Below are 25,781 nucleotides of genomic sequence, written 5' to 3'. Positions count from 1 at the left end.
AGTACATTCACATTGCTGTGCAACCATCACGACACCCATCTCTAGAAATTTTTAATCTTCGCTAATTAAAGCTGTGCACATTAAGCACTAACACGCCATTTTCCCCTCCCCCAACCCTTGGTAACCACCACTCCACTTTTTGTCTCAATGAATTTGACTATTCTAGGAACCTCAAATAAGAAAAACCATTTAATATTCATTCTTTTGCAACTGGCTTATTTCGCTTAGCATAATGTCTCGAAGGTTCATCCATACTGTAGCATGTGTCAGAATTTCCTTCCTTGTTAAGTCTAAATGATGTTCCATTGCATGTATATGCCACATTTGGTTCATTCTTCTGTCAGTGGACATTTCAGGTTGTTTCCACCTTTTGTCTGTTGTGAATAATGCTGCTACAAACATGGGTGTGCAAGTGTCTGCTTGGGTTTTACTTTTTTGTGTGTACTTAAACCTGTGTTTTTAATTTACATAATTTTTGAACATTATTAACTCAATACTGTTTTTACGATCTATCCATTTTACTTTATGCCTATCTAGTTTGTGATGCTAACTCTGCTGTATAGTATTCTATAGTACCTATCACTGTTCCTCCAGTGAAGGCCATAAGTTTTCTCCAAATCCCATTAACCACAAACACCTTTATGGTATACATTCTTGTACATGTCTCCTTAGGGACTATGTTATTACCTATTTCTGTATAACAAATTGTACCAAAACTTAGTGGTTTAAACAGTTCCTGTGGGGCAGGAATTCAGGAATGTCTTAGTTGGATGGTCTGACTCAGGCAGGATCTCTTATAAAGTTGCAGTCACGATGTCAGTCACAGATAAAGTCATCTGAAGGGCTTGACTAGACTGACGGATCTTCTTCCAAGATGGCTAACTCGCATAGTCTCAGTTTTTCACTGGCTACTGGCAAGAGACCTCAGTTCCTTGTCATGTGGGCCTCTCCATGGGGCTGCTTGAGTGTCTATAACATAACAGCTGACTTCTCTCAATGATTCTAACAGAAAGGCCATTTATGACCTAGACTCAGAAGCCACACACCATCGCTTCTGCTGTATTTTCTTTATTAGAAGTGCATCACTAAGTCCAGCCTACCCAAGGGAGGAATTAGGATCCACCTCTTAAAGGAGTAGGGTGAAAGAATTTGTGATGTATTTTAAGATCATTACATTGACCAGTGAAACAGTTTCATTGGATTTATCTCTGGTAGAGGGATCTCTGGATTATAGGGCATTGTTTCCTATTTCAGATGTTAACAAATTAACACAAATTTAGTGGTTTAAGACAACACAGATGGATTATCTTGCAGTCCTGGAGATCAGACACGGTTTTCACTGGACCAAAATCATGATATCAGTGGCTTTGCATTTCCTCCAGAGATTCTATGGAAGAATCAATTTTCTTGCTTTTCTTCAGGTTCTTGGCATTCCTTGCCTCATGGCCTGTTTCTCCATCTTCAGTGCCAGCAACGTTCTAAATCTCTCTCTGAATCTGACCCTCTGCTGCTTTTGTCACATATTCTTCTCTGACCCTTCTGCCTCCTTCTTTGCACTCCAGCCCGGGTGACAGAGCGAGACTCCGTCTCAAAAAAAAAAAAAAAGAACCTTTGTGATTACATTGGATCCACCCGGATAATCCAGGAAATCCTGCTTCAAGATCCTTAACTTAATCACATCTGCAAAGTTCCTTTAGCCACATAAGGTAACACATTCATAAGTTTTGGGAACTAGGATTTGATCATCTTTGTGGGGCCATACACAGGCATACTCATCTGTTCTCCATTTTTTTAAGCTGAAGGATTTTTTTAGTTATTTTTACTTTTGTGAATGAGTGTTACTTCCTTTTGGTAAATTCAGATTTTCATTTACCAAGTTTGTTTAAAGTATAGTGTAACATATAATGATCACCAGGATGGTAAGCAGATACTCATTGTTCAATTAGATGCTTGATTTTATCATCACTTAATATATATCAGTGTATCAGCTACTTCTGACATAGTCTGTAATAGAAACGTTAAAGCAACACGGCCTTATTAAATTTCTCTTTGTACCTCGTAGACTTGTTATAACACCATTTCCGTGGGTGCTCTGTTGAAACTTCAGCTTCCTTACACTGTGAAGTCACTAAAGCTTGATGTTGTTCCATTCCATATTTATACATTGTACCTCCCTTCTGTTGTTCCCTGATTCCTTTGCACTGTATTTCAGCTAAATTAGATGACTATCTCTTTCCCCAAAGATATATATATAATTTTTCCAACCTCTGACCTTTGATCATTCTTTTCCTTCTCCTGGAATACTGTCCTCGTACTTATGTTTGTTATAATCATGCCATCTCTTAAGTTCCCTTCTAAAATGGCTTTTACATTTTGAACCCTTTCCTCAGTTTTCTCAGCAAGGTATGACTTTTGTAGCATTCTCTGTCAGTGCTTTTCAACCCAAATTTGGCCTTGAATTCTAGGTAATTTCATCTTAGCCTGGGTCCCTTGTCAGAGTCCTGAGGCCAGGCCTTTTGTGAAATACTTTGGGAAGTCATCTAGGGGATATAGAAGTATAGACCTGAAAAGAGTGAGACAGAGAAAGAAGGACAGCTAGTAGAAACATGTTCTCAAGTTGGTCATCACTTTGAACAGTTGTGGTTTGACCTGCCAGGACTTTCTGAGGGACCATATAGAATGTAACTCTGAATTGTCCACCCAAGGGAAAGATCTGTATACTAGCTCCTGTTCCCCTTTGGTCAATAATTGCCCCATTAAGTGTTTAGTCTTTTATTGGTTGTACATGCATTAATGTTGGGAACACAGTGAGGTGTCAGAGATTCCCTAGGACAGAAAACAAAGGATACCTCATGCCCCTGATGTGCCATTAGTTTCCATCTGCAGTAAGCCGATTGCTGCAGCCAAGACAATGTGAAGTGGGACACAAAAATCTATTTGTATACTGATCCTATTTACCCATTCTCTTGAATAGTCCCCCCTTTGCTAGATAATAAGCTACCTGAGAACAAGGAACTTGTCAACTTATCTTTTCTCCCTATATTATTTTCCCAGAGCCACTGTAACAAAGTACCGCTGACTGATAACTTAAAAGAATAGAAATGTATTTTCTTACACTTCTGGAAGCTGGAAGTCTGAAATCAATGGGTTGGGAAGGTTAGTTCCTTCTGATGAGGGAGAATCAGTTCTGTGTCTCTTTCCTAACTTTTAGTGGTTGCCTGAAATCCTTGGTATTCCTTGGCTTGAAGCTTCCTTACTCCAATCTCTGCCTCTATTATCACATGGCATTCTCCCTGTGTGTCTCTGTGTCCCTGTTTCTTCACGTGGTCTTCTTACAAGGTTGCTGAATTATCTCATAAGCAGATATTCATTGTTCAGTTAGATTCTTGGTTTTATCATCACTTAATTTATATCGGTGTATCAGCTACTTCTGACATAGTCTGTAATAGAAACTGAGAAACATTAAAGCAACACGGCCTTATTAAATTTCTCTTTGTGTCTTTTAGACTTGTTGTAACACCATTTCTTTTTTTTTGAGACGGAGTCTCGCTCTGTCGCCCAGGCTGGAGTGCAGTGGCCAGATCTCAGCTCACTGCAAGCTCCGCCTCCCGGGTTTAAGCCATTCTCCTGCCTCAGCCTGCCGAGTAGCTGGGACTACAGGCGCCCGCCACCTCGCCCGGCTAGTTTTTTTTTTGTACTTTTTAGTAGAGACGGGGTTTCACCGTGTTAGCCAGGATGGTCTCGATCTCCTGACCTCGTGATCCGCCCGTCTCGGCCTCCCAAAGTGCTGGGATTACAGGCTTGAGCCACCGCACCCGGCCTAGACTTGTAACACCATTTCTGTGGGCACTCTATTGAAACTTGATCTGTCATTGTCTTACCAGTCATTGAATTTAGGGCCCACTCGAATCCAGTATGACCTCATCTCAAACTTGATCCATTTATGAAGACTCTGTCCCCAAATAAGGTAATATTTGATGTAACATTGTTTGGTGTTTTGTTTTTTTTTTTTTTTTCCTCTGTTGCCCAGGCTAGAGTAGCTTCTGGGCTCAAGCAGTCCTCCCAACTCAGCCTCCGAAGTAGCTAGGATTACAAACATGTGCTTCCACAGCTGGCTAATTTTTAATTTTTTTTCTTAAGGACAGAGTCTCACTATATTGCACAGGCTGGTCTCAACCTCCTGTCTACCAGTGATCCTCCCACCTCAGCTTCCCAGAGTGCCGGGATTACAGGTGTGAGCCACTGTGCTCACACCTATAACATACCTTTTTATGAAACACAGTTCAACCCGTAACACTCCCTTAATACTTGGTACCTTGTGAATAATAAGATACCTAAATATGGTACATTGTGAATAACAAGGCGTATTGTTTTACTCTTTTAATGGAAAAGTCATCTTAGACATTCTCTGAATTTGTGCCCTCTCTTTCTGTTGTCTGCCCTCTGTGGCTGATAATGCACCCTTTCTGTTCCTTCTTACATGTATATTTGTCTTTTATGTGGCTATCGCTGAGTAAAGCATTTTGGGAATTACAAAAGCTAAGTATTAGATATAGACCTTGTCTTCAAGACGTTTATGCTCCAGCTGGGAAGACAAAACACCCCAAGGTAAAATGGAATAATTAGAGAACAGTTAGGCCAAATCGTATAGTATTTACTGTTCAGTTAGCAGGAAGATTCATTATTGGCCAGAGATGTCAGGAAGGTTTTGTGTAAGCAACTGAGCTGGGCCTTAAAGGATGAGGATATCTTATAACAGCAGAGGAAAAAAGGATGTGGTATTCAGAAAGGGGAAGAGTTATAAACAAAAATGCAAAGGTAAGAAGGAGTTTATAGAGAAAAGTGAGGAGAGACTTACTTGAGGAAGGTTATCTTGGAACTTAATAGGCATTAAGTTTGGAAGGTAGACTATTATCAGATATAATAGATTGTGAACACTGGACAGAAGTTCTACAGTCTTTAAGAGCATGAGCATTAAAAACAAATACAGATTTGAATTCTGGCATAGCCTCTTGATCTGTGTTCTTAGGAAAGTTATCTACTGTTTTGAAGTTCCATTTTTCTTAACTCAGAAATGCGTAACACTACCTCATGGGTGGTTGTGAGGATTAAATGAGTTAATATATAGAAAGCATTTATAGTACATCGGATGTTGTAAGTACTAAATAAATATCAGACTTTCTGAATTTCACATATCAAATACACGAAAAATAAGGGCATATATAGGATTTAAATAATATGCTATAGTCAGTAAAGAGTTATAGAACTTCATATACTTTTCCTTTTAAAAACTTTTTAGTACAATATCTATGAAAATTAGTCTTGTTCTTGACTACAAGACAAACCTTTAAAAATTTTCAAATGGTAACAATTTTATAAGCAATAGTCTTCCATTAATCTAATAAACAATATATCAATGACAATAAAAAGATGACTCAAAAAGCCTTATATACCTAGCAATCGAGATGGATCTTTGAAGTATCCCCTAGATCAAAGAGGAAATCAAGATGGAAGTTATGAGTTATCTAAAAATAAAGAGAAGAACTCTTCATACTAAAACCTGTGGAATGTAGATAAGGCTGTACTAAGAGAAAAATTGATGTCCTTAAAATTTATATTATTAAGGAAGAAACGAATAAGTGAATGTTTAAGTGAAGTGAGGAAATAAACGAATTAATATTCACTTTATTATTATTGTCATTATTATTATTTTTTTTTTTTGAGATGAAGTCTCACTCTGTCGCCCAGACTGGAGTGCAGTGGCACAATCTTGGCTCACGGCAACCTCCACCTCAAGCGATTCTCCTGTCTCAGTGACACCCCCACCACCCCATAGCTGGGACTACAGGCATATGCCACCACACCCAGCTAATTTTTGTATTGTTAGTAGAGACAGGATTTCACTATGTTGGACAAGCTGGTCTCAAACTCCTGACCTGCCTCCCAAAGTGTTGAGATTACAGGCATGAGCCACCACGCCAGCCTTTCACTTTAAATAACTATTAAAAATAACAAAGTAAGCCAATGGAAAATAAGAGGATATAATTAGTAAAGATAAAGAAATTGATAAAATAGAAAATAAAATAGTGGAAAGGATATGTTGATGTTTTTGTTTGTTTTGGTAAACACCAATAAAATAAATGAAACCCTAGAAAGTTTAAAGGAATAAAAGACAAACAGAACACCAATGAGAAAAGATACCTTCAGATAAAGAATTTTTAAATGAGAGAATATATACAACTCTGACAATACATTTGTAAAACTAGAGGAAATAGTTTACTAGTGAACTATTAATGAATAAAATTAATACAAGGTGGAGAAAGCATGAAAAGACTAAACCTCAGAAGAAACTTTAAAATACTTTAAAAAAATCTTAGCTCTAAAATGGCGCCTCTTTTGAGTATCCATCACTTTGATAAGAAAAAAGTCACCTTCTGATTTGAATTCTAGCTGACTTTCAAAGGATAGATACTATTCAAACTATTCCAGACCATATAAAAAGATGAGACATCTATCAGTTCATTTTGCAAACTAGTGTAAGCTTTATTCAAAACCTTATTTCAAAATACTATAAAAATTTAAAACTATATGTTTTCTCTTTAAAAATTCTAAGTGAAATATGAAGAAATCAACAGGCTCATAAAAGAATAAAACATGAACAAGTGGGGTTTATTTCAGGAATGGAGGATAGGTCAACATTCAAAAATCTTATAACTGCATCAAGAAATTAAAAGAAAAACGATTTGATTATACAAAAAAGTGCTATTTATGTTCAGCAGCTACTACTAATAAAAACTTTAAACTCAAGGGAAAATGCCTAAACATGTTAAAAAATTTACTGAAATCTAAGAGTAAGAATATCAAATAGTGAAATAATATGCCATTTTTATTAAAATTGAGAATAAAATCATTTAGGTGACATTTTAAAGCTAACAATAAAACGTGAAAAAGAGGTGAGGTATAAATGCAGGAAAGAAGAGTCACAAGTATCATCACTTACAGATTATATGATTGCATACCCAGAAAATCCACTGGAAACCCTATTAGAATTCATAGAATCATCTGATAAGGTGGCCACACAAGTATGATGGGTTAAATAGAATTAGTAGCTTTTATATGTAGTAACAATATTTGTTTTTCTTTATTTCTTTTATTAAGAGATGGTGTCACACTACGTTACCCAAGCTGGTCTCACTCAAGTGATCCTCCGGCCCCAGCCTTCCAAAGTGCTGGTATTACAGGCATGAGCTACCACGCCTGACCATTAGCAGTATTTGGTGTGGGGTGGTGGTGGTCATTCACAGCAACTCAAGTAGCCAAAAGCCCAGGGATATATTTGATATGAAATGTATAGAGGCATAGGACCTTTTTCTTGAGGGGGAAAAACCCTGGGAAATTTGATTGCAGAGCCTGAATTATTCTTGAGATGTAGTAAGACTTAGTATGGAAATGTGAGCCTGTCTGAAATTAATATAAATATAATACAGTTACAGTTCTAAGTATGTATGAGAATTGAGCATATAAGAGATACATTTCCATTCAGTGGAAAAGAAATGGTTTGTTTAATAGTGCTGATGTAGTTGCACTATTTATTACTACTTTCAGTTATCCATACGAAACACAATAAAGTTAGACCACTACACTCATGCCATACACAACAATAAAAATGCCTTATGAATTAAAGATCTAAATATAAAGTAAAATTTCTTATCCAAGCTAGTGAATTAATCTCCCAAATTTATCACCTCTTTCGCATAAGACCCCATTAAAGTGATAGTAAAAACAAAATAAAGATGTGAGCTTACAATGCCATAAAGAGTAAGAGACGTTCAAATTGACATTGTAACAAATTTCTGAAAGATAAAGAAATTGTGGGAATTAAAATTGATTGCTAAAAAAATATCAGGGATTCTAAGACTTCCTAGTTCTCTGTTCTTTCCAACATGGCAGGTTGGAAATTTAGTATTTAAAAGTAAACTACTAATTTTAGTATTAGGAATTTCTTAATGGCCTTCGAAATTATTTGGGTTACCTTGGGGTGTTTGAAAACCCAAATTGGGAAATTATGCTTTAACCACCAGTTTTTGTAAATTAAGTTTTATTAGAGCACGGGCATGCCCATCTAATTATGTGTTTGGGGCTGCTTTTGTGCTACAGCTACAAAGTCAAGTAGTTGCAACAGAAATCATATGACCCACAAAGACTTATAATATTTATTATCTGGCCCTTACAGTAAATGCTTGCCAACCCCTGCTCCTGGTAATTGGGATGGGCGTCTTGAGACCTGCCCACACTTGGTATGGGCTTGGCTAGGTCTAGCCAGTGTTATGTAGCTATTTACAGAATGTAAGCAAAGGAAAGAGTGGGGAAAGAATGCAACAGACAGAAGACTGAATATCACCACCTAATGGGGCCTTAGTAGGGAAGAGAAAGAGAAATAGAAAATGGTTGTTAAAGAGAAAAGAATTAAAATGGATGAGGTGAATTCTGCTTGGAATTTAAAACTTTTTTGTGTATTACTGATTTTGTATCTGGCAAGCATAAAATTTTTATATTTCTAAGATTTTTCTATTTTGTTTCTTTCCAATCATTACACTTTCTCTTTTTTAAATTTTACTGTGTGAATTAGGACTTCCAGGATTACGTTGACTGAAAGTGTGGATAGTAGACATCTTATTCCTGATTTTGAAGAGAATGTCTGTAACATTTCACTATTAAGAATGAAGTTTACGGCTGGGTGTGAAGCACCTGTAATCCCAGCAGTTTGGGAGGTGGAGGCAGGCGGATCACTTGAGGTCAGGAGTTTGAGACCAGGCTGGCCAACAAGGTAAAACCCCATCTCTGTAATCCCAGCTACTCGAGAGGCTGAGGCGTGAGAATTGCTTGAACCTGGGAGGTTGCAGTGAGCCCAGAATGTGCCACTGCACTCCAGCCTGGGCAACAGAGCAAGACTCCATCTATTAAAACAAACATACTAAAAAAGAATGAAGTTTACAAAATTAGCTGGGCATGTTGGCTTGTGTCCATAGTCCCAGTTACTCTAGAGGCTGAAGCAGGAGGGTTACTTGAGCTAGGGAGGTCAAGGCTGCAGTAAGCCTAGGTGACAGAGCAAAACCCTGTCTCAGAAAAAAAGAATGAAGTTTACTTAAGCTTTGACAGTTTCCCTCCTATTTCCAGGTTTTTATAGAAAGTTTTTTCTTTGAGATGGTTTTTCTTTAGTATTTTCATGTAGCGAGTGACACATATAAATGATCTTATATTGCACTCTACTCGCATTTCTGGAATAAACTCAGCTTCATTCTGCTGTAGTTTCTTTACTGTGTGCTATTGTATTCTGCTTCCTGATAATTTCGTTTAGATTTTTTGAATCAATATTTGTAAATATTAGCCTATAATTATTCTTTTTCACACAATCTTTGACCTTTATGTCATGGTTAGATTGGTTTCATGGAATGCATTGGAAAATATTTCCTATTCTTCCATCCTTGGAAGCATTGTGTAAGATCGGAATGATTTGTTCCTTAAAAGTTTGGTAGAAGGTGTTTGCAAAACCATTCAGATACGGTGTTTTGAAGGATTTGGAGGAGGAGGGCAAAGATATTAATACTTACTGCTCCAATTTTTTTTTTTTTTTTTTTTTGAGATGAAGTCTTACTCTGTCACCCAGGCTGGAGTGCAGTGGCGCAATCTTGGCTCACTGCAACAACCTCCACCTCCCGGGTTCACGGCATTCTCCTGCCTCAGCCTCCTGAGTAGCTGGGACTACAGGCTCACGCCACCATGCCTGGCTAATTTTTGTATTTTTAGTAGAGACAGGATTTCACCATATTGGCCAGGATGGTCTCTATCTCCTGACCTTGTGATCCACCCTCCTTGGTCTCCTAAATTGCTGGGATTACAGGCGTGAGCCACCAGGCCTTGTCCAATTTTTTAATAGTTGTAGAACTATTAAGGTTTTTCTGCTGCTTCTTGAATCAATTTCCCCTCCCTAGAATCTTTGTTTTAGTATGTTTGGAGGTTGTTTTCTTTTTTCTCTCTCTAATCATATTTAGTTTTTTTTTTGTTTTTTTTTTTTTTAAATCCAACTTTTTCTTTTCTTTTTTATTTCGGTTCATTTTGGATGGTTTTCTTGTTTTTGTTTTTTGTTTTTTGTTTTTTTGTTTTTTTGTTTTTTTTTTTTTTTTTGAGATGGAGTCTTGCTCTGTCTCCCTGACTGGAGTGCAGTGGCACAGTCTCGGCTCACTGCATCCTCCATCTCCTGGGTTCAAGCTAGTCTCCCACCTCAGCCTCCCAGGTAGCTGGGATTACAGGCATATGCCACCCCACCTGGCTAATTTTTTGTATTTTTAGTAGAGACAAAATGGGGTGAAACCAACATGGGGTTTCACCATGTTGGACAGACTGGTCTTGAACTCCTGACCTCAAGTCATCCACCCACCTCAGCCTCCCAAAGTGCTGGGATTACAAGCATGAGCCACCACCACCTGGCCAATGCTTTCCTTTTCAAACTTTTCAAAGGGTATGTAATAAAAAGGAATACTTACCACCAGACACTATACCTTGATTCTATAAGCAGTGACTGTATTTTTGAATGTTCTTTAAGTGATATTTTTTATCCTTTTGCATTCCTTTATTTTTACTGGAGCAGCAGGGACCACATGAGACATTAGTGATCAGCATTCTTTTTTTTTTTTTTTTTTTTTTTTTTTTTGGGTTGTTGGGGGGAGATGGGCTTTTGCTTGTTTTTTATGTTTGTTTGTTTTGTTTTTCATCAACTTCATTTTTATATCAGCCTCATTCTTCTTAATACCGGTGTAGTATTTCACTGTAGAGATGTGCACTATTTTAACGCAGTTGTGCTTTTATAGCAAATAGAAATTTTCCCATTTGTTTGAAGGTACCCTAAGAATCTCCTTTATTACTCCTAGTCTAGTAACGGGCATCATTACTTTAGAGAACTCTACTTGGCCCTCTGTATGTCTTACCCCCATTAAATTAAAATTAAAATGTTCCATACCATCCTTTGAAGAGGGTATATGCCATTTAAATATCTTTACTTAAAAAAATAAAAGTCTGCTCTCATAAGAATGAAATGTTTTTCAAACATTTAAATCTCTGTTCCTTTTTGCAGGTTATCCTAGTGTATTTTATGAGTAATATATGCAGTTTTTACTTTTTCTTCATGGCTGTCCCATTTCCCAGCACCACTTTAAATTCCATCTTTTTACAGATATTGAGATACTGCTTTTATATACTGAATTTATATATATTTACTTCTGGATTTTAAACATTGTGTTCTCGTGGTTGGTCTATTCATGTACCGGTATTGTAGCTTTTTAAAAAACTTTTAATTTTAAATAACTTTGGACTTACAGAAAAGTTGGAAAAATAGTACAGAGTGTTTCTATATACCTTTTACAGATTCCCCAGATGATTAACATCTTATATATCCCTATTACAATTATCAAAACAAAAAAACTGATCTATTGGTACAATATAGTTAACTACATATATATGGTTTTAATTATAAAGGCTTTGTACATTATTTTAATATGTAGTTTACTGCCTGCTCTTTCATATTTTCTATTTTTTTAATATCTAGCTGCAGGAAATAAAAACTTTGTATAGTGTTTTTGTTGGGACTGTAAAATTTATAAATTAGCTTAGGGAGAAATGGCATCTTTATGTTGCTGAATCTTGGTATACCAGAATAAGATATGCCTTTCCATTTGTTGAAATCTACTTTTCTATCTTTCTCGTATATGTTTTGGACTCTTTTTGTGCAGTTTATGCCCAGATATTTTCATTTTTTATTGTAAATGGGATCTTTTCTTTCATTTATCTTCTGTCTGGTTTCTCTCCCCTATAAAGGAATGATTTCTGTATATTTGGTACTATACTATATTACCAAATTACATTATTATAATAATATTTCATTGATGCTTTTGTATATTCCAGGTATATAATTATGTGGTCTGTGAATAATGTTCCCTTTCTAATTTTTTTCTAATTTTATTCATTAATTTGTGTTGACTATTGTTACTAATAGAATGGTACCCTGTCTGTAAGAGTATATCCAGTGTTTCCACATTAAGTATACTGTTAGCCTTGGGGCTGATAGATCATGTTAAAGAAATGTTCTTTTTTATTCAGTATTTTCAACAAGAATGGGTATTGAATTTGTAAAATGTCTTTTCATCATCTTTGGCATGAACATACGATTTTTTCCCATGTAGATCTGTTATATTAAATGATATAATTGATTTTCTAATAGTGACTTTTTCATGGTAAATTATAATAGATTTTTCATCTCTTTTGGGATCAGTTTTGATAGATTATATCTTCTAGTAAATTATCTATTTCGGGTGTTCAGATTTGTTTGCATAGGGTTGAGCAGAGTTGTCTTTTATGATTCTTTTGCTTTCCTGCCTTCTTATTTATATTTTCCTCTTATTTCATTTCATCTAAAACGCTGGAAAATATACCTTTGTTTTTCCATGAAAACAAAATAATAAAAACAGGTCCATTGATGTAAAAAAGAAGTGATCTCAAACTTCTGAAAATAATAATCCTCCACATTTAATTCTGATTATCTTTCGCCAGCCCGAAATTTTTTGCTTCCTTGCTTTTATTTCTTACAATACTTGTAAATTTGTTTTCTAGTGAACATTTGAATGAAAGTCTAGATAATAGTCCTTGTGCTTTCTTCTCCCCTACCTGACACTTACAAGGTGGAGCAGTGTCTTTAGTGGTCATCTTAACTGCAGAAAAACAAATTGAGAGGTTTGCATGCTCTCAGTAAAGTGAAAGGTTGGGAGGTTTTCCCCATTTCATGGTGTGTGGCAGCTGTAATGTGATCACACAAGTTTCAAATTTAAAAAAAAAGTTTTAAAGATGTATTTGGTATGCAATTCTTGTAATTGAAAAAAAAAGACATTCCAAAGTAAGTTTACAACTTCACAAATTTTGTATGGCTTCACAAGTTTTGGATTAGGGAGGGATGGCTGCAGCATCCTAAAACAATATAAGTTTGGGTATTCTTCCATGAAACATCTTATTTTTTCCATAAAATTAGATTATTTCTAGAGCAGAAAAAACTTTAATGATTGGGATTCTGGAGTTGGGGGAAAAAAAAGATGATTAAAGGTTTAATTCTTCATCTGAAGAGTTGATTTTTTTATTCCTGTAATAAAGAGTACTTTTAGCAGTCTCTGCTCATCTTGCGCATCTGGCTCTTTTCGTGATTGTGTAAGGTTATAACTTCTGTGTCTCAGTAAACTTGTGTGTGTCCATTTTTTTCTCTGTTACTACCTTTTCTCTTATTTTGTTTTATTATTTTGATGTAAAATTACCTGTTAATTTTATTTGAAATGAGAAATTTTAAGGCTCACATTATTCAAATTCTGTCAGATCCCTACCTCTGTCATATGGTTTATAATGTGCTGGGTATTTTCAGACCTGCTTATTAATAAGATGTAAAACAAAATAATGATCACTCCTGTGGATTTTTCCTTTATTTTTGAGATGTCTCCTATGGCAGCATGACTTCTTTACCCCTTGTCCATTGGTCAGAGGAAGTGTCTTAACTATAGGTGAACACTATATCTTACTGAAGAGGTTATGTTACATGTATATTTTCATAATATAACTTACATTTACGTAGTACTTTTATTTTTTAGCCTACCTTTTGTTATTAATCCTAATAATATCGCTGTAAGTTATGTTAAAGCAGATTGTGAATGTTCATTTACAAATTGTGAAACGAATTAAAATGAAGGGGCAAAGATTAAATCATGACCAGGCCTGAAATTAACACACAAGACTCAATTTTTTTCAACCATAAAGACTTTGTAGGTGATCCCCGCCCGCAGGACTCCCCTTCCTCCTCAGATGTCATTGGATTGTACCAGGTTTACTGTTGATTCTAGCCATTGTAGAACTAACTAGATCTAAGATAAGTCCCTTGATTTCCTTTGGTAGAGTCTTCTAATTGCTGAACTCCAATACTGTCATGACTAGCCAGTGTTACAGCCTGTCTGTCTTATTCTATGTAGTGGATTTCATATTATAGAGGCATGTTTTTAATGTCAAGATCTTTATTGCTTAAGTGCAAACTACTTAATACTTTTTAGCTATTAAATAATTAAGATAGGCAGGATTTTATTTATTCCAAAATGATTTGACCTAAACTAAAGAGAGAATGTGGATCTCCTGAATCTTACTTGGTTAATCTTAATATAACTCCTAGCATTCTGTAATTCTTCCTAAGGTCCTCTTATTACTTGGCTATCTTTTGTATCTTCTTTGTCTCCCCTCTTCTTTCCCAGTCATAATGACTGCCAGACTCTGCTTCATTTCTCTTTGACAGTCTGTACTTCTCAGGTCATCCATTCTCTTTAGGTGTCTTTTGGCCTCAGTTTGAGCACAGCAGATCCCAAGACCACATATGCCATAGCATGGGCTATTATAGTCAACCTTTTGAATAAATGTGATTGAACTTTATGTTAGTAATTCTTATTTACCATCTTCCTATCAAAAAGGCTTAAAGTCTTCATTTAATGCGCTCCTTCATGTCCATTTTGTTAAATGATTGCCTTTTAATGAGATCTTAGAACTTCAGAACTGTTTCACTGTGGAGGATGTGTAAGATTAGCCTTTTATCAAATGAAAAGTGTGAAATGGAATATGTAATCTCAGTCCATTCTGGCTCTAAAATTCTGTGACTATCAGATAAAATTCAGAAATAAAATAGTATTACTAATATACATAAATTTTTATCATAATTATATTTCCTAAGTTTTGCCTGTAAGAATGGGTAAAATATCTTTAAAACCTTGAAGAAATTATTACTTGATAGAAAGTTTAATCCATCTGTGAGAAGACACATGTATTCAGGCACAACTAAAGTTCTCTCTTCTATTTTAATTTCATTTGTCTTAAACTGAGACTCCACTGTTTCATCCTCTTAGAAAGATGCTGCTACTTGAACAATATTGTTTGGAGACCAAAAACTAGCATATTAACACAATTCTTCTTAAACGTCTTAAGAGTTTTGTTTCCTTTACCCCTTTCTTAAAAACGAGCAGCCACTAAATTTTTTAGTAGTGAATTTCAAAATCCTTTTTAACCTTATAGGTCCAAGGGTAGCCAAGGATGGCTGCAGCTTCATATGATCAGTTGTTAAAGCAAGTTGAGGCACTGAAGATGGAGAACTCAAATCTTCGACAAGAGCTAGAAGATAATTCCAATCATCTTACAAAACTGGAAACTGAGGCATCCAATATGAAGGTATCAAGACTGTGACTTTTAATTGTAGTTTATCCATTTTTATTCAGTATTCCCTCTTGTAAACTTGGGGTAAGACACTTAAAAGTGTATTTTAAGCAATAATATGTAAACTCTTTCTTGCAAAAGTTAGCATTTATATTTTTAAATAAGATACATTGAATTCATTCAGTGAATCATATAAAGAAAATAGGTGTATAACTCCAATGGCTAATTAGTTCTTAGCTCTTTTTAAGATTAAAGAGAAGAGACCAAATATAGCATCACTATACTGAGGCAAGGTTTTCTGCATAGTTCATAGAAACTAGCCTCATGATTTTAGAATATATCTTGGATATTAAGTATAGTCTTCCTCCCCAACTCCCTCAGATCTTGTCACCCCGTAAGTGCTGCAATGATAGGTGATCAAGAAAATCAGGATGCCCTAGTGGGAAGAGCCATGAACTAAAAGTCAGTACGTGGTTCTATACCTGGCTTTGCCACAAACTGAGGTATATATGACCTCTGTATATTCTTCAGGACTTAAGTTGTCTTATTTGCCAAGTACAGGCGTCACGCTAGTCTAGATGATGTCCAGGCATCTTCAAGCCCTAAAATTGGCTTGTCAAATAGTACTGAAAAGTTCTGATAACCTCCAAGAAAAGTTAGAAAATAGTATGTAGTGGGAAAGATGTTCTAGTTTCAAAATAATTGAGGTTAAACTTTAGCTGTTTTAATTCCCAGTTGCTTAGGCAGATTCTCTTCTGACTGAATTTAATAACTTCATAGAATTGGACATCATCAACAAAAATGTTACTTCCACCATGTGTGGTGGCTCAGGCCTGTAATCCCAGCTCTTAGTGAGGCAGAGGCAGGAGGATAGCTTGAGCCAAGGAGCTCGAGACCTGCCTGGGCGATATAACAAGACCCCATTCTCAAAAAAAAAAAAAAAAAGTTACTTCCTGTATTTAAAAAAAAAAAAAAATCTTCCTGCTTTTTGTTGTTTCTGCCTCTTGGCTATTTTAACATTTGAGTTCCTGGCCCAGTTCTTCCTGTCTGCTCACTACTCTTATTCCTTACTAATTTCCTATTCTATCCTAGTTTCTTTCCTGTGCATTTCAAGGTTTGCCTTATTCTCCAGACTTGTGTGTGTCACTGAGGTAACTGTTTCTGCTTCTCTTTTACCCTTTATATTCAGTATCATCACAGCTCAACCTTTGCTCATGTGTCTTACTCCGTCTTTCCATCCCTCTATCAATCTTTTCTACTCTAATTACCCTCTTGTGTGGTAAAAACTGTCCCCAGCAATGACAGACATCCAAGATACCTACTTCCAAATCCCTTGGGAAATAAGGTAGACTATAAACAAACATTTTGTTCTTTCCACAAACTATGGGTGACCTAAAAAGACTTGCATTAGTTGCCTAACAGGTTAAAAAAGAGTAGTTTGGTATTTTAACATTGATCAACACATTACATTTCAAATCGTTATACTTCGCATGTATTTTTAAAAGTTTTGAAATACAGAATTAAAATATTCTTTCATCTACTTTAGTATGGTATATTTTGCAGAGAACTCCCGACACACCTATTTAGATAGTACATGTCTGTTTTGTAGTATAGAACTCTGAGATCTCTTTTTTAAAGTTTCCGTTTAATTCCTTGAGCAAATTCAAAACTCATATTTGAAAGACAGTGTAACTTACCCTTAGATCCATCGCCACACTGAAGTGGAATGTCTCTCAGAGTGACAGTAGAAGTCACACCCTCAAATTTCTATAGTGGAATATCTAGTTGATCATTTATATGTGTGGTATAATACAAGTTGAGTATCTCTTACTCAAAATTGCTTCAGACCAGAAGTGTTTTGGATTTTGTATTTTTTCAGATTTTGAAATATTTGTATTACATTTTGTGAGCATCCCTAATTCAAAAATCCAAAATCTGAAATGCTCCATTGAGCATTTCCTTTGAGTGTCATGTTGGTGCTCAGAAAGCTCAAGACTTTGGAGCATTTCAGACTTCAAATTTTTGGATTTAGGATGCTCAACCTTACATACATCAGGAATAGTGGCACTTCAGATATACCTGAAACCAACCATAAATTTATTTTACTCAGCATGTACGTCAACAGACATCTTGTGAATCCATTAACGTATTTCCTTAGAATTGGATATGTGGTACCATAACAGTTGCAGCCCTATAATGAAATTATATCTCTTTTTAAGGTTTTATGCTGTGAAACAGCATAAACCATGACCTGTTTATTTTGTCTTAGAATATTGTTTTGTGTAGACGCTTTTGAAACCATTGGCACTTCCTAAGGTGGATTAAGATTAATCCAACACAGTGGTTATTTCCCCCAAGGTCACTTGCTAGACTTTGTAATACCTTATATAAACTAGATTCACGTTTCTTGGTCATTAATCTCTTTACCTCCAAAGTAAGCAAAAGGAGGCTGGGCATCGTGGCTCACACCTGTAATCCTAGTACTTTTGGAGGCCAAGCAGGAGGATTGTTTGAGCTCAGGAATTTGAGGCCAGCCTGGGCAACATGGCAAGACTCTGTTTCTACAAAAAAATACAAAAATTAGCCAGGTGTGGAGCACATCTGTGGTCCCAGCTACTTGGAAGGCTGAGGTGTGAGGATTGTACTCCAGCCTGGGCAAAAGAGCCAGACCCTGTCTGAAAAAAAGAAAACAACTGAACAAAACAAAAAAACAGCAAAAAGTGTGTCTCCTCCCACCGGATTACTTAAACTAAAGTCTAAAATTTATGCAATAGTACCATCTAGTGGCAAAAGAGGACACTGCTTTGCTATTTGATTACATGTGTCTTTGTAGCAGCCAGGGAAATAAGTGTTTAAGGGTTAGGGAAATGTGAACACTGTGTATTAAGGAAATATTTATTTTTAAGTATAATGATATTATTGTGTTTGTGTTTAGAAAGAATCCTTGTTTAAATATACATATTGAAATATTTACAAAGAAGTTGTATGATGCCTGAGCTTTGTTTTCAAAATAAGTCTGGTGCAGAGGGGTAGAAATAGAGGAAGTGGATATGGGTGTAGATGAGACGCAACTGACCATGAATTGATAATTGTTGATGTGGGGTATGAAGGTACATGGGGGTTTGTTATAATTTTCTGCGCATATAGGTATATGTTTGAAATTTTTTGTAATGAAAATAAAATAGAGATTACATGGAATTTAGATGATATGAAATCGGATAAATGCAGAATTGCAGCCAATCTTAAAAAAAGTTGTGTGGTTTAGTTTTTACTCCAGGGCTAGAGCCCTCCTCCCAACTTTTTTTAGATGGAGTTTCGTTCTTGTCACCCAGGCTGGAGTGCAGTGGCACAATTTCAGCTCACTGCAGCCTCCACCTCCTGGGCTCAAGCGATTCTCCTGCCTCGGCCCCGGGAGTAGCTGGGATTACAGGTGCCTGCCACCATGCCCGGCTAATTTGTGTATTTTAGTAGAGGCAGAGTTTCACCATGTTGGCCTGGCTGGTCTCAAACTCCTGACCTCAGGTGATCCACCCGCCTCGGCCTCTCAAAGTACTGGAATTACAGGCATGAGCCACCATGCCCAGCCTACCTAGAGCTGTTTAGTTGACTATAAAATGCTGAGCATAGTAACAAGGTAAAGATAGCGTTATAGAGATAAAAAGCTGAAAGGTGGCATGGTGTAGGAAGAATTATCTATAGGCAAATTATTAATCAAGCATTTACCTCTTTGTTGTAGTTTGACAAAATTTAATATTTATAAATTGGTCTATAAACTGTAAAACAATATACATGTAAAGTACATATTTTCAGAAAGTAAGAAAAAGTAAAAATCAAGATCAGCATTTCAGACTGTATTTTGGAGATGTAATTATCAAGTGTACTTGTATCTGGTAATGAAAAGCATCTTTAACTATGATATACTGAAATAAATATAAGTGGGTCAAGTAGCAGCCTCTCTGAAATGACAGCGTTGCTCATAGATAAATATCACTGGTATAACCACAGCACATTTCATCTCTAATGAATAATTTTCTTTCTTTCTTTCTTTTTTTTTTTTTTTTTGAGACCGAGTCATGCTCTGTCACCAGGCTGGAGTGCAGTGGCACGATCTTGGCGTTCTGCAACCTCTGCCTCCCGGGTTCAAGCTAATCTCCTGCCTCAGCCTCCCTAGTAGCTGGGACTACAGGTGCACACCACCACGCCCAGCTAATTTTTGTGTTTTTAGTAGAGATGGGGTTTCACCATGTTAGCCAGGATAGTCTCAATTTCTTAACCTCGTGATCCACCTGCCTCAGCCTCCCAAAGTGTTGGGATTACAGACGTAAGCCACTGTGCCCAGCCTAATGAATAAGTTTCTAATGTTTCTAAAATGTTAAAATTCTGTTAAGACAATATTATATGTGATTATATAATGTAATTAACCTTTTCAAACTGAGCTTCCAGAATTTTAAGATACAAATGAATATTCTCTCCTTCAAAATTACATATGTATTTAAAAGCTGCCATTTCTCAGATAACTTTTTGAAACTGTTTTTTTTTTTTGGAACTGCTTTGCAATTGTGTTCCATTTTCTTTTAAAAACTCTTCAAAATTAAGGGCCTCTTCTAGGTTGTATGCAGTATGCAGCCCCCAAGCAATATGTCCCACTGAAAAACTAGAGAACACTGGATACAATACAAAAATCATAATTTTAAAGACATTGGAAGACTGTGGAATCATCAAGCTCTGTATTAACTATAATTCCTAAGAGGAAAGAACCCTTTCTAGATAAGCTGAGATTACTGGTAATTTTCTTCCCGGGGGATATTGATTCTGGGTACAGATTGAGATTCATCATTGGCACAAGCAGAAGGACTTCACTGGGAGAAAGAAACTCTTGAGGCCTTTCTGCAGGTATGAAAGAAAAAGAAAATGAAATTGTTGGCAGCCTCGACAAACATGAGGGCAGATGTAGAGATATTAGCATTTAGAAGAGCTCTAAATACATGGCTCATTTTTACCATGTGATATTGGCCAAGTCTTGTAGTACAGGAGACTTAGGATAGACTAGAAAGGCAGAATGTTAGCAGGCGAAGTCCTGCTAGAGGGAGAGACATGTTACTTTCGCACCACAGGTCTCCTCAAGTCATTTGCCAGATTTTGAATTTTGTAGAGCAGGAGATTAAAGACCTGAGTTTACAACCTCCAAGAGATAGAACTTTTAAGGCTAGAGAGATAAGTGCTACCAGAGAATAAGGCTGAGCTGGAAAGGCAAAGTGAAATATCCCATATTCCTGCAATGCTTAGGAAAGACCTATTAGAGGAAGACCTACCTAGTATATCCGGTTTTCCATTCAAGATAAATATCAGATTTTGATACTGTATAGGGTAAGAAGTTAACTGCTGAGGAGATGGAGACCTTTCATATTTCCTATCTGAATATAGAGGGACACACTCAAGGAACTGGGAAACCCAAACCAGTTGTGAACTTAAAATTGCAACTGGGTCCCAATCCATTTTTTTCCTTTTTTTTTTTTTTTTTTTCCAAGATGGAGTCTCGCTCTGTCGCCCAGTCTGGAGTGCAGTGGCGCAATCTTGGCTCACTGCAAGCTCCGCCTTCTGGGTTCACGCCATTCTTCTGCCTCAGCCCTCCAAGTAGCTGGGACATCAGGCGCCTGCCACCACGCCTGGGTAATTTTTTGTATTTTTAGTAGAGACGGGGTTTCACCGTGTTAGCCAGGATGGTCTTGATCTCCTGACCTCGTGATCCACCCGCCTCAGTCTCCCAAAGTGCTGGGATTACAGGCGTGAGCCACTGCACCCAGAGGGTCCCAATCCATTTTTAGTTGCTAATTGGATTGAGGAGATCAGACCCCAACAATGGAAAAGGCAAACTCTCTGGGGGAAAATACTGTCAATCATCTAAAGTCTCTTTTTTTCTTGTATACACAGTTGGCATATAGTCAAACGTTATATGAAATGCAGAGAAACTGGAAGATTACTGATAATCAAGAGAACAAATAGGTAATAGGAGCAAATTCAAATGATCCAGATGTTGCAGTTAGTAGTCAAGGATTTTAACATAAGTATTATAAATGTCTTGAAAAAAAAAATGAATGAACAGATAGAAAATTTTGACAGAGAATTGGAGTCTATAATTAAAAGGAAGCAAATAGATAGTCTAGAACTGAAAAATGTATTTGAAATTAACATTGGATGGGCTTAAGCTGCTGTTAACAGCAGGCTGAACAGTGAATTAGTGAACTAATGAGAAGACAGAATTAGTGAACTTGAAAAAAACTAGTAGAAAATATTCAAACTGAAGCACAGAGAAAAAAATGGTAAAAACAAACAAACAAAAAAGACAAAACAGTGGCTTCTAAAAGAAAACATAAGTAATAGCTTCCTATCCTGGGAGTAGGCAAAGATTTCTTAAACAGAATGCCAAAGCACCATAAATGAAATAAATTTGATAGACTACTTTAAAACTAAGAACTTTTGTTCATCAAAAGACTTCAGTGTGCTTCTAGAAGAAAACATAGGATAATCTTATCCATGTGGCCTTGGGTGGGCAAAATTTCTTAGGACACACAAAAGACTAAACATAAAAATGTTTAAGATAAACTTCATCAAAATTAAAAACCTATGCTTTTCAGAAGACTTCAGTAAGAAAATGAAAAAGTAAGCCATAGAGGAGAAAATATTTGCAATACATATATCTGACCAAAAGCTCAGTTCAGAATATATAAATAATTCCTTCAGAATATATAAATAATTCCCACAAACCAGTAACAAAAAGACGATCCAGTTTTTAAAATGTGACCCAGGGACTTGAAAAGACAATTCAGAAAGAAAGATAAATGGCAGATAAGTTCATGAAAAGGGATTCAGCATCATTTGTCATCAGGGAAATGCAAAGACTATTTCACTCCTACTCAAATGACTGATGTTTAAATTAATAGCCTCCAGACTGGTAACAGCCCAAATGCCCCATTAAAGAGGAGAAAGGATAGATACATTGGGCTGTATTTATACAGTGGACTACTACATACTATACAACATTTAAAAATAATGAACTGATAAGGCAACAGTATGGACAGATTTCACAGATACTATGTTGAACAAAAAACGTGAGACACAAGAGGCTTATATACTGTATGATTCCATAATTTATATGAAGGTCAAGAAGATGCCAAACTCTTCTGATAAAAAAGCCAGAATAGCGGTTACCTCTAGGAAATGAAAATTGGTAAAAGGAACTTGAGGGAACCCTCTAGGGTGCTAGAAATGTTCTGTATCTTCACCTAGATAGTGATTACATGGGTGTGAAAATCTAGGATTAGTGTATTTTACATATGTATGTTGTGCCTCAATAAAACAGGAAAAAAATTACTTGAGGTCAATTTTTATTGTGGAATAGCCATAAACTGTTCATGGCAAACTAGTAAGTAATGTAGGTCATATTGGATGATGTCGTCTTAAGGCAAAGTAACTGGATGTGACTGTAAATATATACAGATTTTGTTGATGAAGTTCATAACTCAAAGCACTTACAGATATAATGTAAGTAACACATCATTGGAGTAAATTAGTAGCTTTCCAAGGTGACTACTTTGAGAATCTTTTTAAAAATTGTTTAACCTTAAATCTTATTTACCTGTATGATTATAGCTATCAATAGATTTCTAGCAATGTGTACAGAAATTTTTAAAAATAGAATTTTATTACAAGTTGAGTGTATTCACTATTTTATTAAATTAGGAAATGTGGACAAAAAGAAATAATCAAAACCACCTATTTTTTAAAAAAATTTAAATCCCATCACCAGAGGTAAGAGTAACCTTTGATAGTATATATATATTCTTTTCTCTATACATTTATGCAAACTTGCATTTGATGACATATTTTGCAGCATAATTTTTTTCTGTGTAATTTATTGTCATCTTACATCAGATTATGTATTTTACAGTTGCATAGTGTTCCATTGTATGTACAGCTAAAAAATGCTATGGCCTATTTAATACTTATTGTTGGACATCTGAATTTATATAGCTTTTTCATTTTTTAAAATATTTTATTTTTTTCTTTATTATTTCTTTTTCAAAAGACCATTAATGTAGCATTAGTTTTGAAAAAATTAGATGTATGTCCAATGATGTACCAAGGATTTTTTATTATGATTTTTAAACTTTTAAATCTTTGTAACTTTTCTAAAAACAAGTAGGATTTTTTGTTATACATATTGTTTAAAAAGTATGACACAACAAGTAAAAGAGAAATTGCTTATAATTTCAGTCTCCATAGAATAACACTGTTAACATCTTAATGATTCTGTTTTCAGCATCAACATCCCCTGAAAACTTGTTCAAAATGTAGATTTTCAATCTCTACCCCAGGCTTACTGAATCAACAATCTATGTTTTAACAAGGTCTTCAGGTGATTCTGATCCATGGTGACGCTTGAGAACCACTACTATAGGCTTTGGAGAAGAATCTTAGAGACTTGATCAAAGCTGTGCTTTAAAAAGATTGCTCTGACAGCTCTGTGCGAGATTGAGCCACTTAGGAAATTATTTTCGTAGTTTAGGTAGGGTTAATAACAAGATAGTGACAGTAAGAATATGAAAGAGGTAGCTCTAAGAGAGGTATTAGAGGTAGAATCACCGGAATTCCATAACTGGGAATGTGAAGGAGGAGGTGCTAAGGATTTACGCTGGAGGAGAAGGAGAAGGCTAATGCCATTTAACTGAGAGAATACAAGGCAGAGAACAAGCTTTATTGGGACAAAATGCCAGTTCAGTTCTGGACATTTAGATGTATGGTGCCTATCATACAGATGTAAAGCGTCAGTTGGTTGGAAAAGTGAATCTGAAGTTTGCAAGTAAGGTTAGGATTTGAGACATGTCATTGGAAATTAACTGCTCAAGGGTAGTAGTTGAATTGTGAGACTGGAAGCCTGAGAAATAGGGATAAGATTAAAAGGATTATTGAAGGACTAAAACAGTAGCAGTGGATAGAAAGAGAATTGAAATCCTGGAAAAATCACAGTAGTCTCCAGTGAGAGTTCTTAAGTGGAAGAGATGGTGCCCTGAAGTTTATAGTCGACATTTTGGTGGGCGTACTCACATTCAGTAAAGGAAGTTATCCCTGTGCAAATTTGTTTCCTATTCCACAGATGTAAAACACTCTGGAATATTTTGAAAATAGTACAGTCACCTTCATGCCCCCACATCTACTTACCCAAGCCTTTCAGACTCCAACATGGCCTATTATTTGAAGGTCAGATACTAAGGCTATTTATTAACATAGGAAATTATAGGATTTGGGGGCGATTCCTTTTTGTTTTTTAGCTGGGGTCTTACTCTGTCACCCAGGATGGAGTGCAGTGGTGAGACTGTGGCTCACTGCAGCCTCAAACTTCTGGGCTCAGGTGATCCTCCTGGCTCAGCTTCCCAAGTAGTTGGGACTACAGGCACATGCCACCACTTACAGGTTTTTTTGTTTGTTTGTTTTTTGTTTTTTTTGTTTTTAATTTTTTAGGGACAGAGTCTTGTTCTGTTGTCCAGGCTGGTCTCAAACTCCTGGACTCAAGTGACCCTCCTGCCTTAGCCTCCCAAAGCATTGGGGTTACAGGCATGAGCCACCATGAATGCTTACAATGTCACTGTCAAGATAAATCAGTGAAACTGTCTTTGCTCCATTCACTAACTTTTTGATAGGTTTTCCTTTTAATGTGTTTACAGATTACTTTTCTTATAAGGGAACACTCTATTTAGATACAAAGTTGCAAGTGTTCAAATACTTTGTCTTGCTTCAGGAAACCTGATTGGCCAAAGAACTATGCTAGGAGCTAGAATGGAATGCCTCAGTAAATGGAAAATAATATAAATTATTACTAAGTAGCATGCAATAAGAGCCAAAGTTCACAAATGTAATGGCAGAAAAGCTGGTAGAAAATGAAAGTTTCTAACATTCTTGGAGAAAAAATTATCAAGAAAGGGTTTACATGGGAAAGAAGAAAAGCATCAAAAGTCAAGAAAGAGTGAACATACAGTTATTTGAATATATGCTAATTGTAAATTAGTATACTAGCAGAATATACTTAAACATGGTATATAAAAGCTTGAATGTTGAAGTTGTTAAATAGATTGTGTTAATTTGGTGTTTTTTATGGTCATGGTGCACACTTAAGAGACATGGATTCTAAACACATAAGTAGCTTTTGTAACTTGAGCAAGTCTCTGGGTCTCACTTGTTTTATCTTAAAAATGAGAATAATTTGCATCGTTGGTTTTTTTTTTTAAGTTAGAAATAATGAATGTATCTTACGTGTGTTTGTAATACTGTGCATAGAGACTCCCCATAGTCACCATTATCACAAAATATCACTATTATTATTTGGCCATGATTTATTTATTAATAATGAATAATAGGTAATATATATAAGGTGCATGTTTTCAGAGTGCTCTGAATTTTTTTCTCAGCATACTTAAATGTCAAGAAATACAGAATCATGTCTTGAAGTTATT

General features: G+C 35.9%; 1 protein-coding gene across 15 annotated transcripts in view; it reads left to right on the top strand.

The window, feature by feature from the left end:
* Positions 1-25,781, top strand: part of APC (APC regulator of WNT signaling pathway) — a 141,529-nt gene that overhangs the window by 34,699 nt on the left and 81,049 nt on the right. For 6 of the 15 annotated variants that reach the window (XM_073010760.1, XM_073010759.1, XM_008014142.3 and 3 more), the window contains exon 2: positions 15,136-15,288. The exons of the other annotated variants lie outside the window; for them this stretch is intronic. In XM_073010760.1, coding sequence (XP_072866861.1) covers positions 15,154-15,288 — 135 coding nt within the window. In that variant the 5' untranslated portion in view covers positions 15,136-15,153. The remainder of the gene's footprint in view (positions 1-15,135; positions 15,289-25,781) is intronic. 15 annotated transcript variants of the gene reach the window in all.

This window comes from Chlorocebus sabaeus, chromosome 23 (genome assembly GCF_047675955.1).
Source record: "Chlorocebus sabaeus isolate Y175 chromosome 23, mChlSab1.0.hap1, whole genome shotgun sequence".
Lineage (NCBI taxonomy): Eukaryota > Metazoa > Chordata > Mammalia > Primates > Cercopithecidae > Chlorocebus > Chlorocebus sabaeus.
Note: the sequence above shows the minus strand (reverse complement) of the source record. Positions and strands in the feature narration are given on the sequence as shown.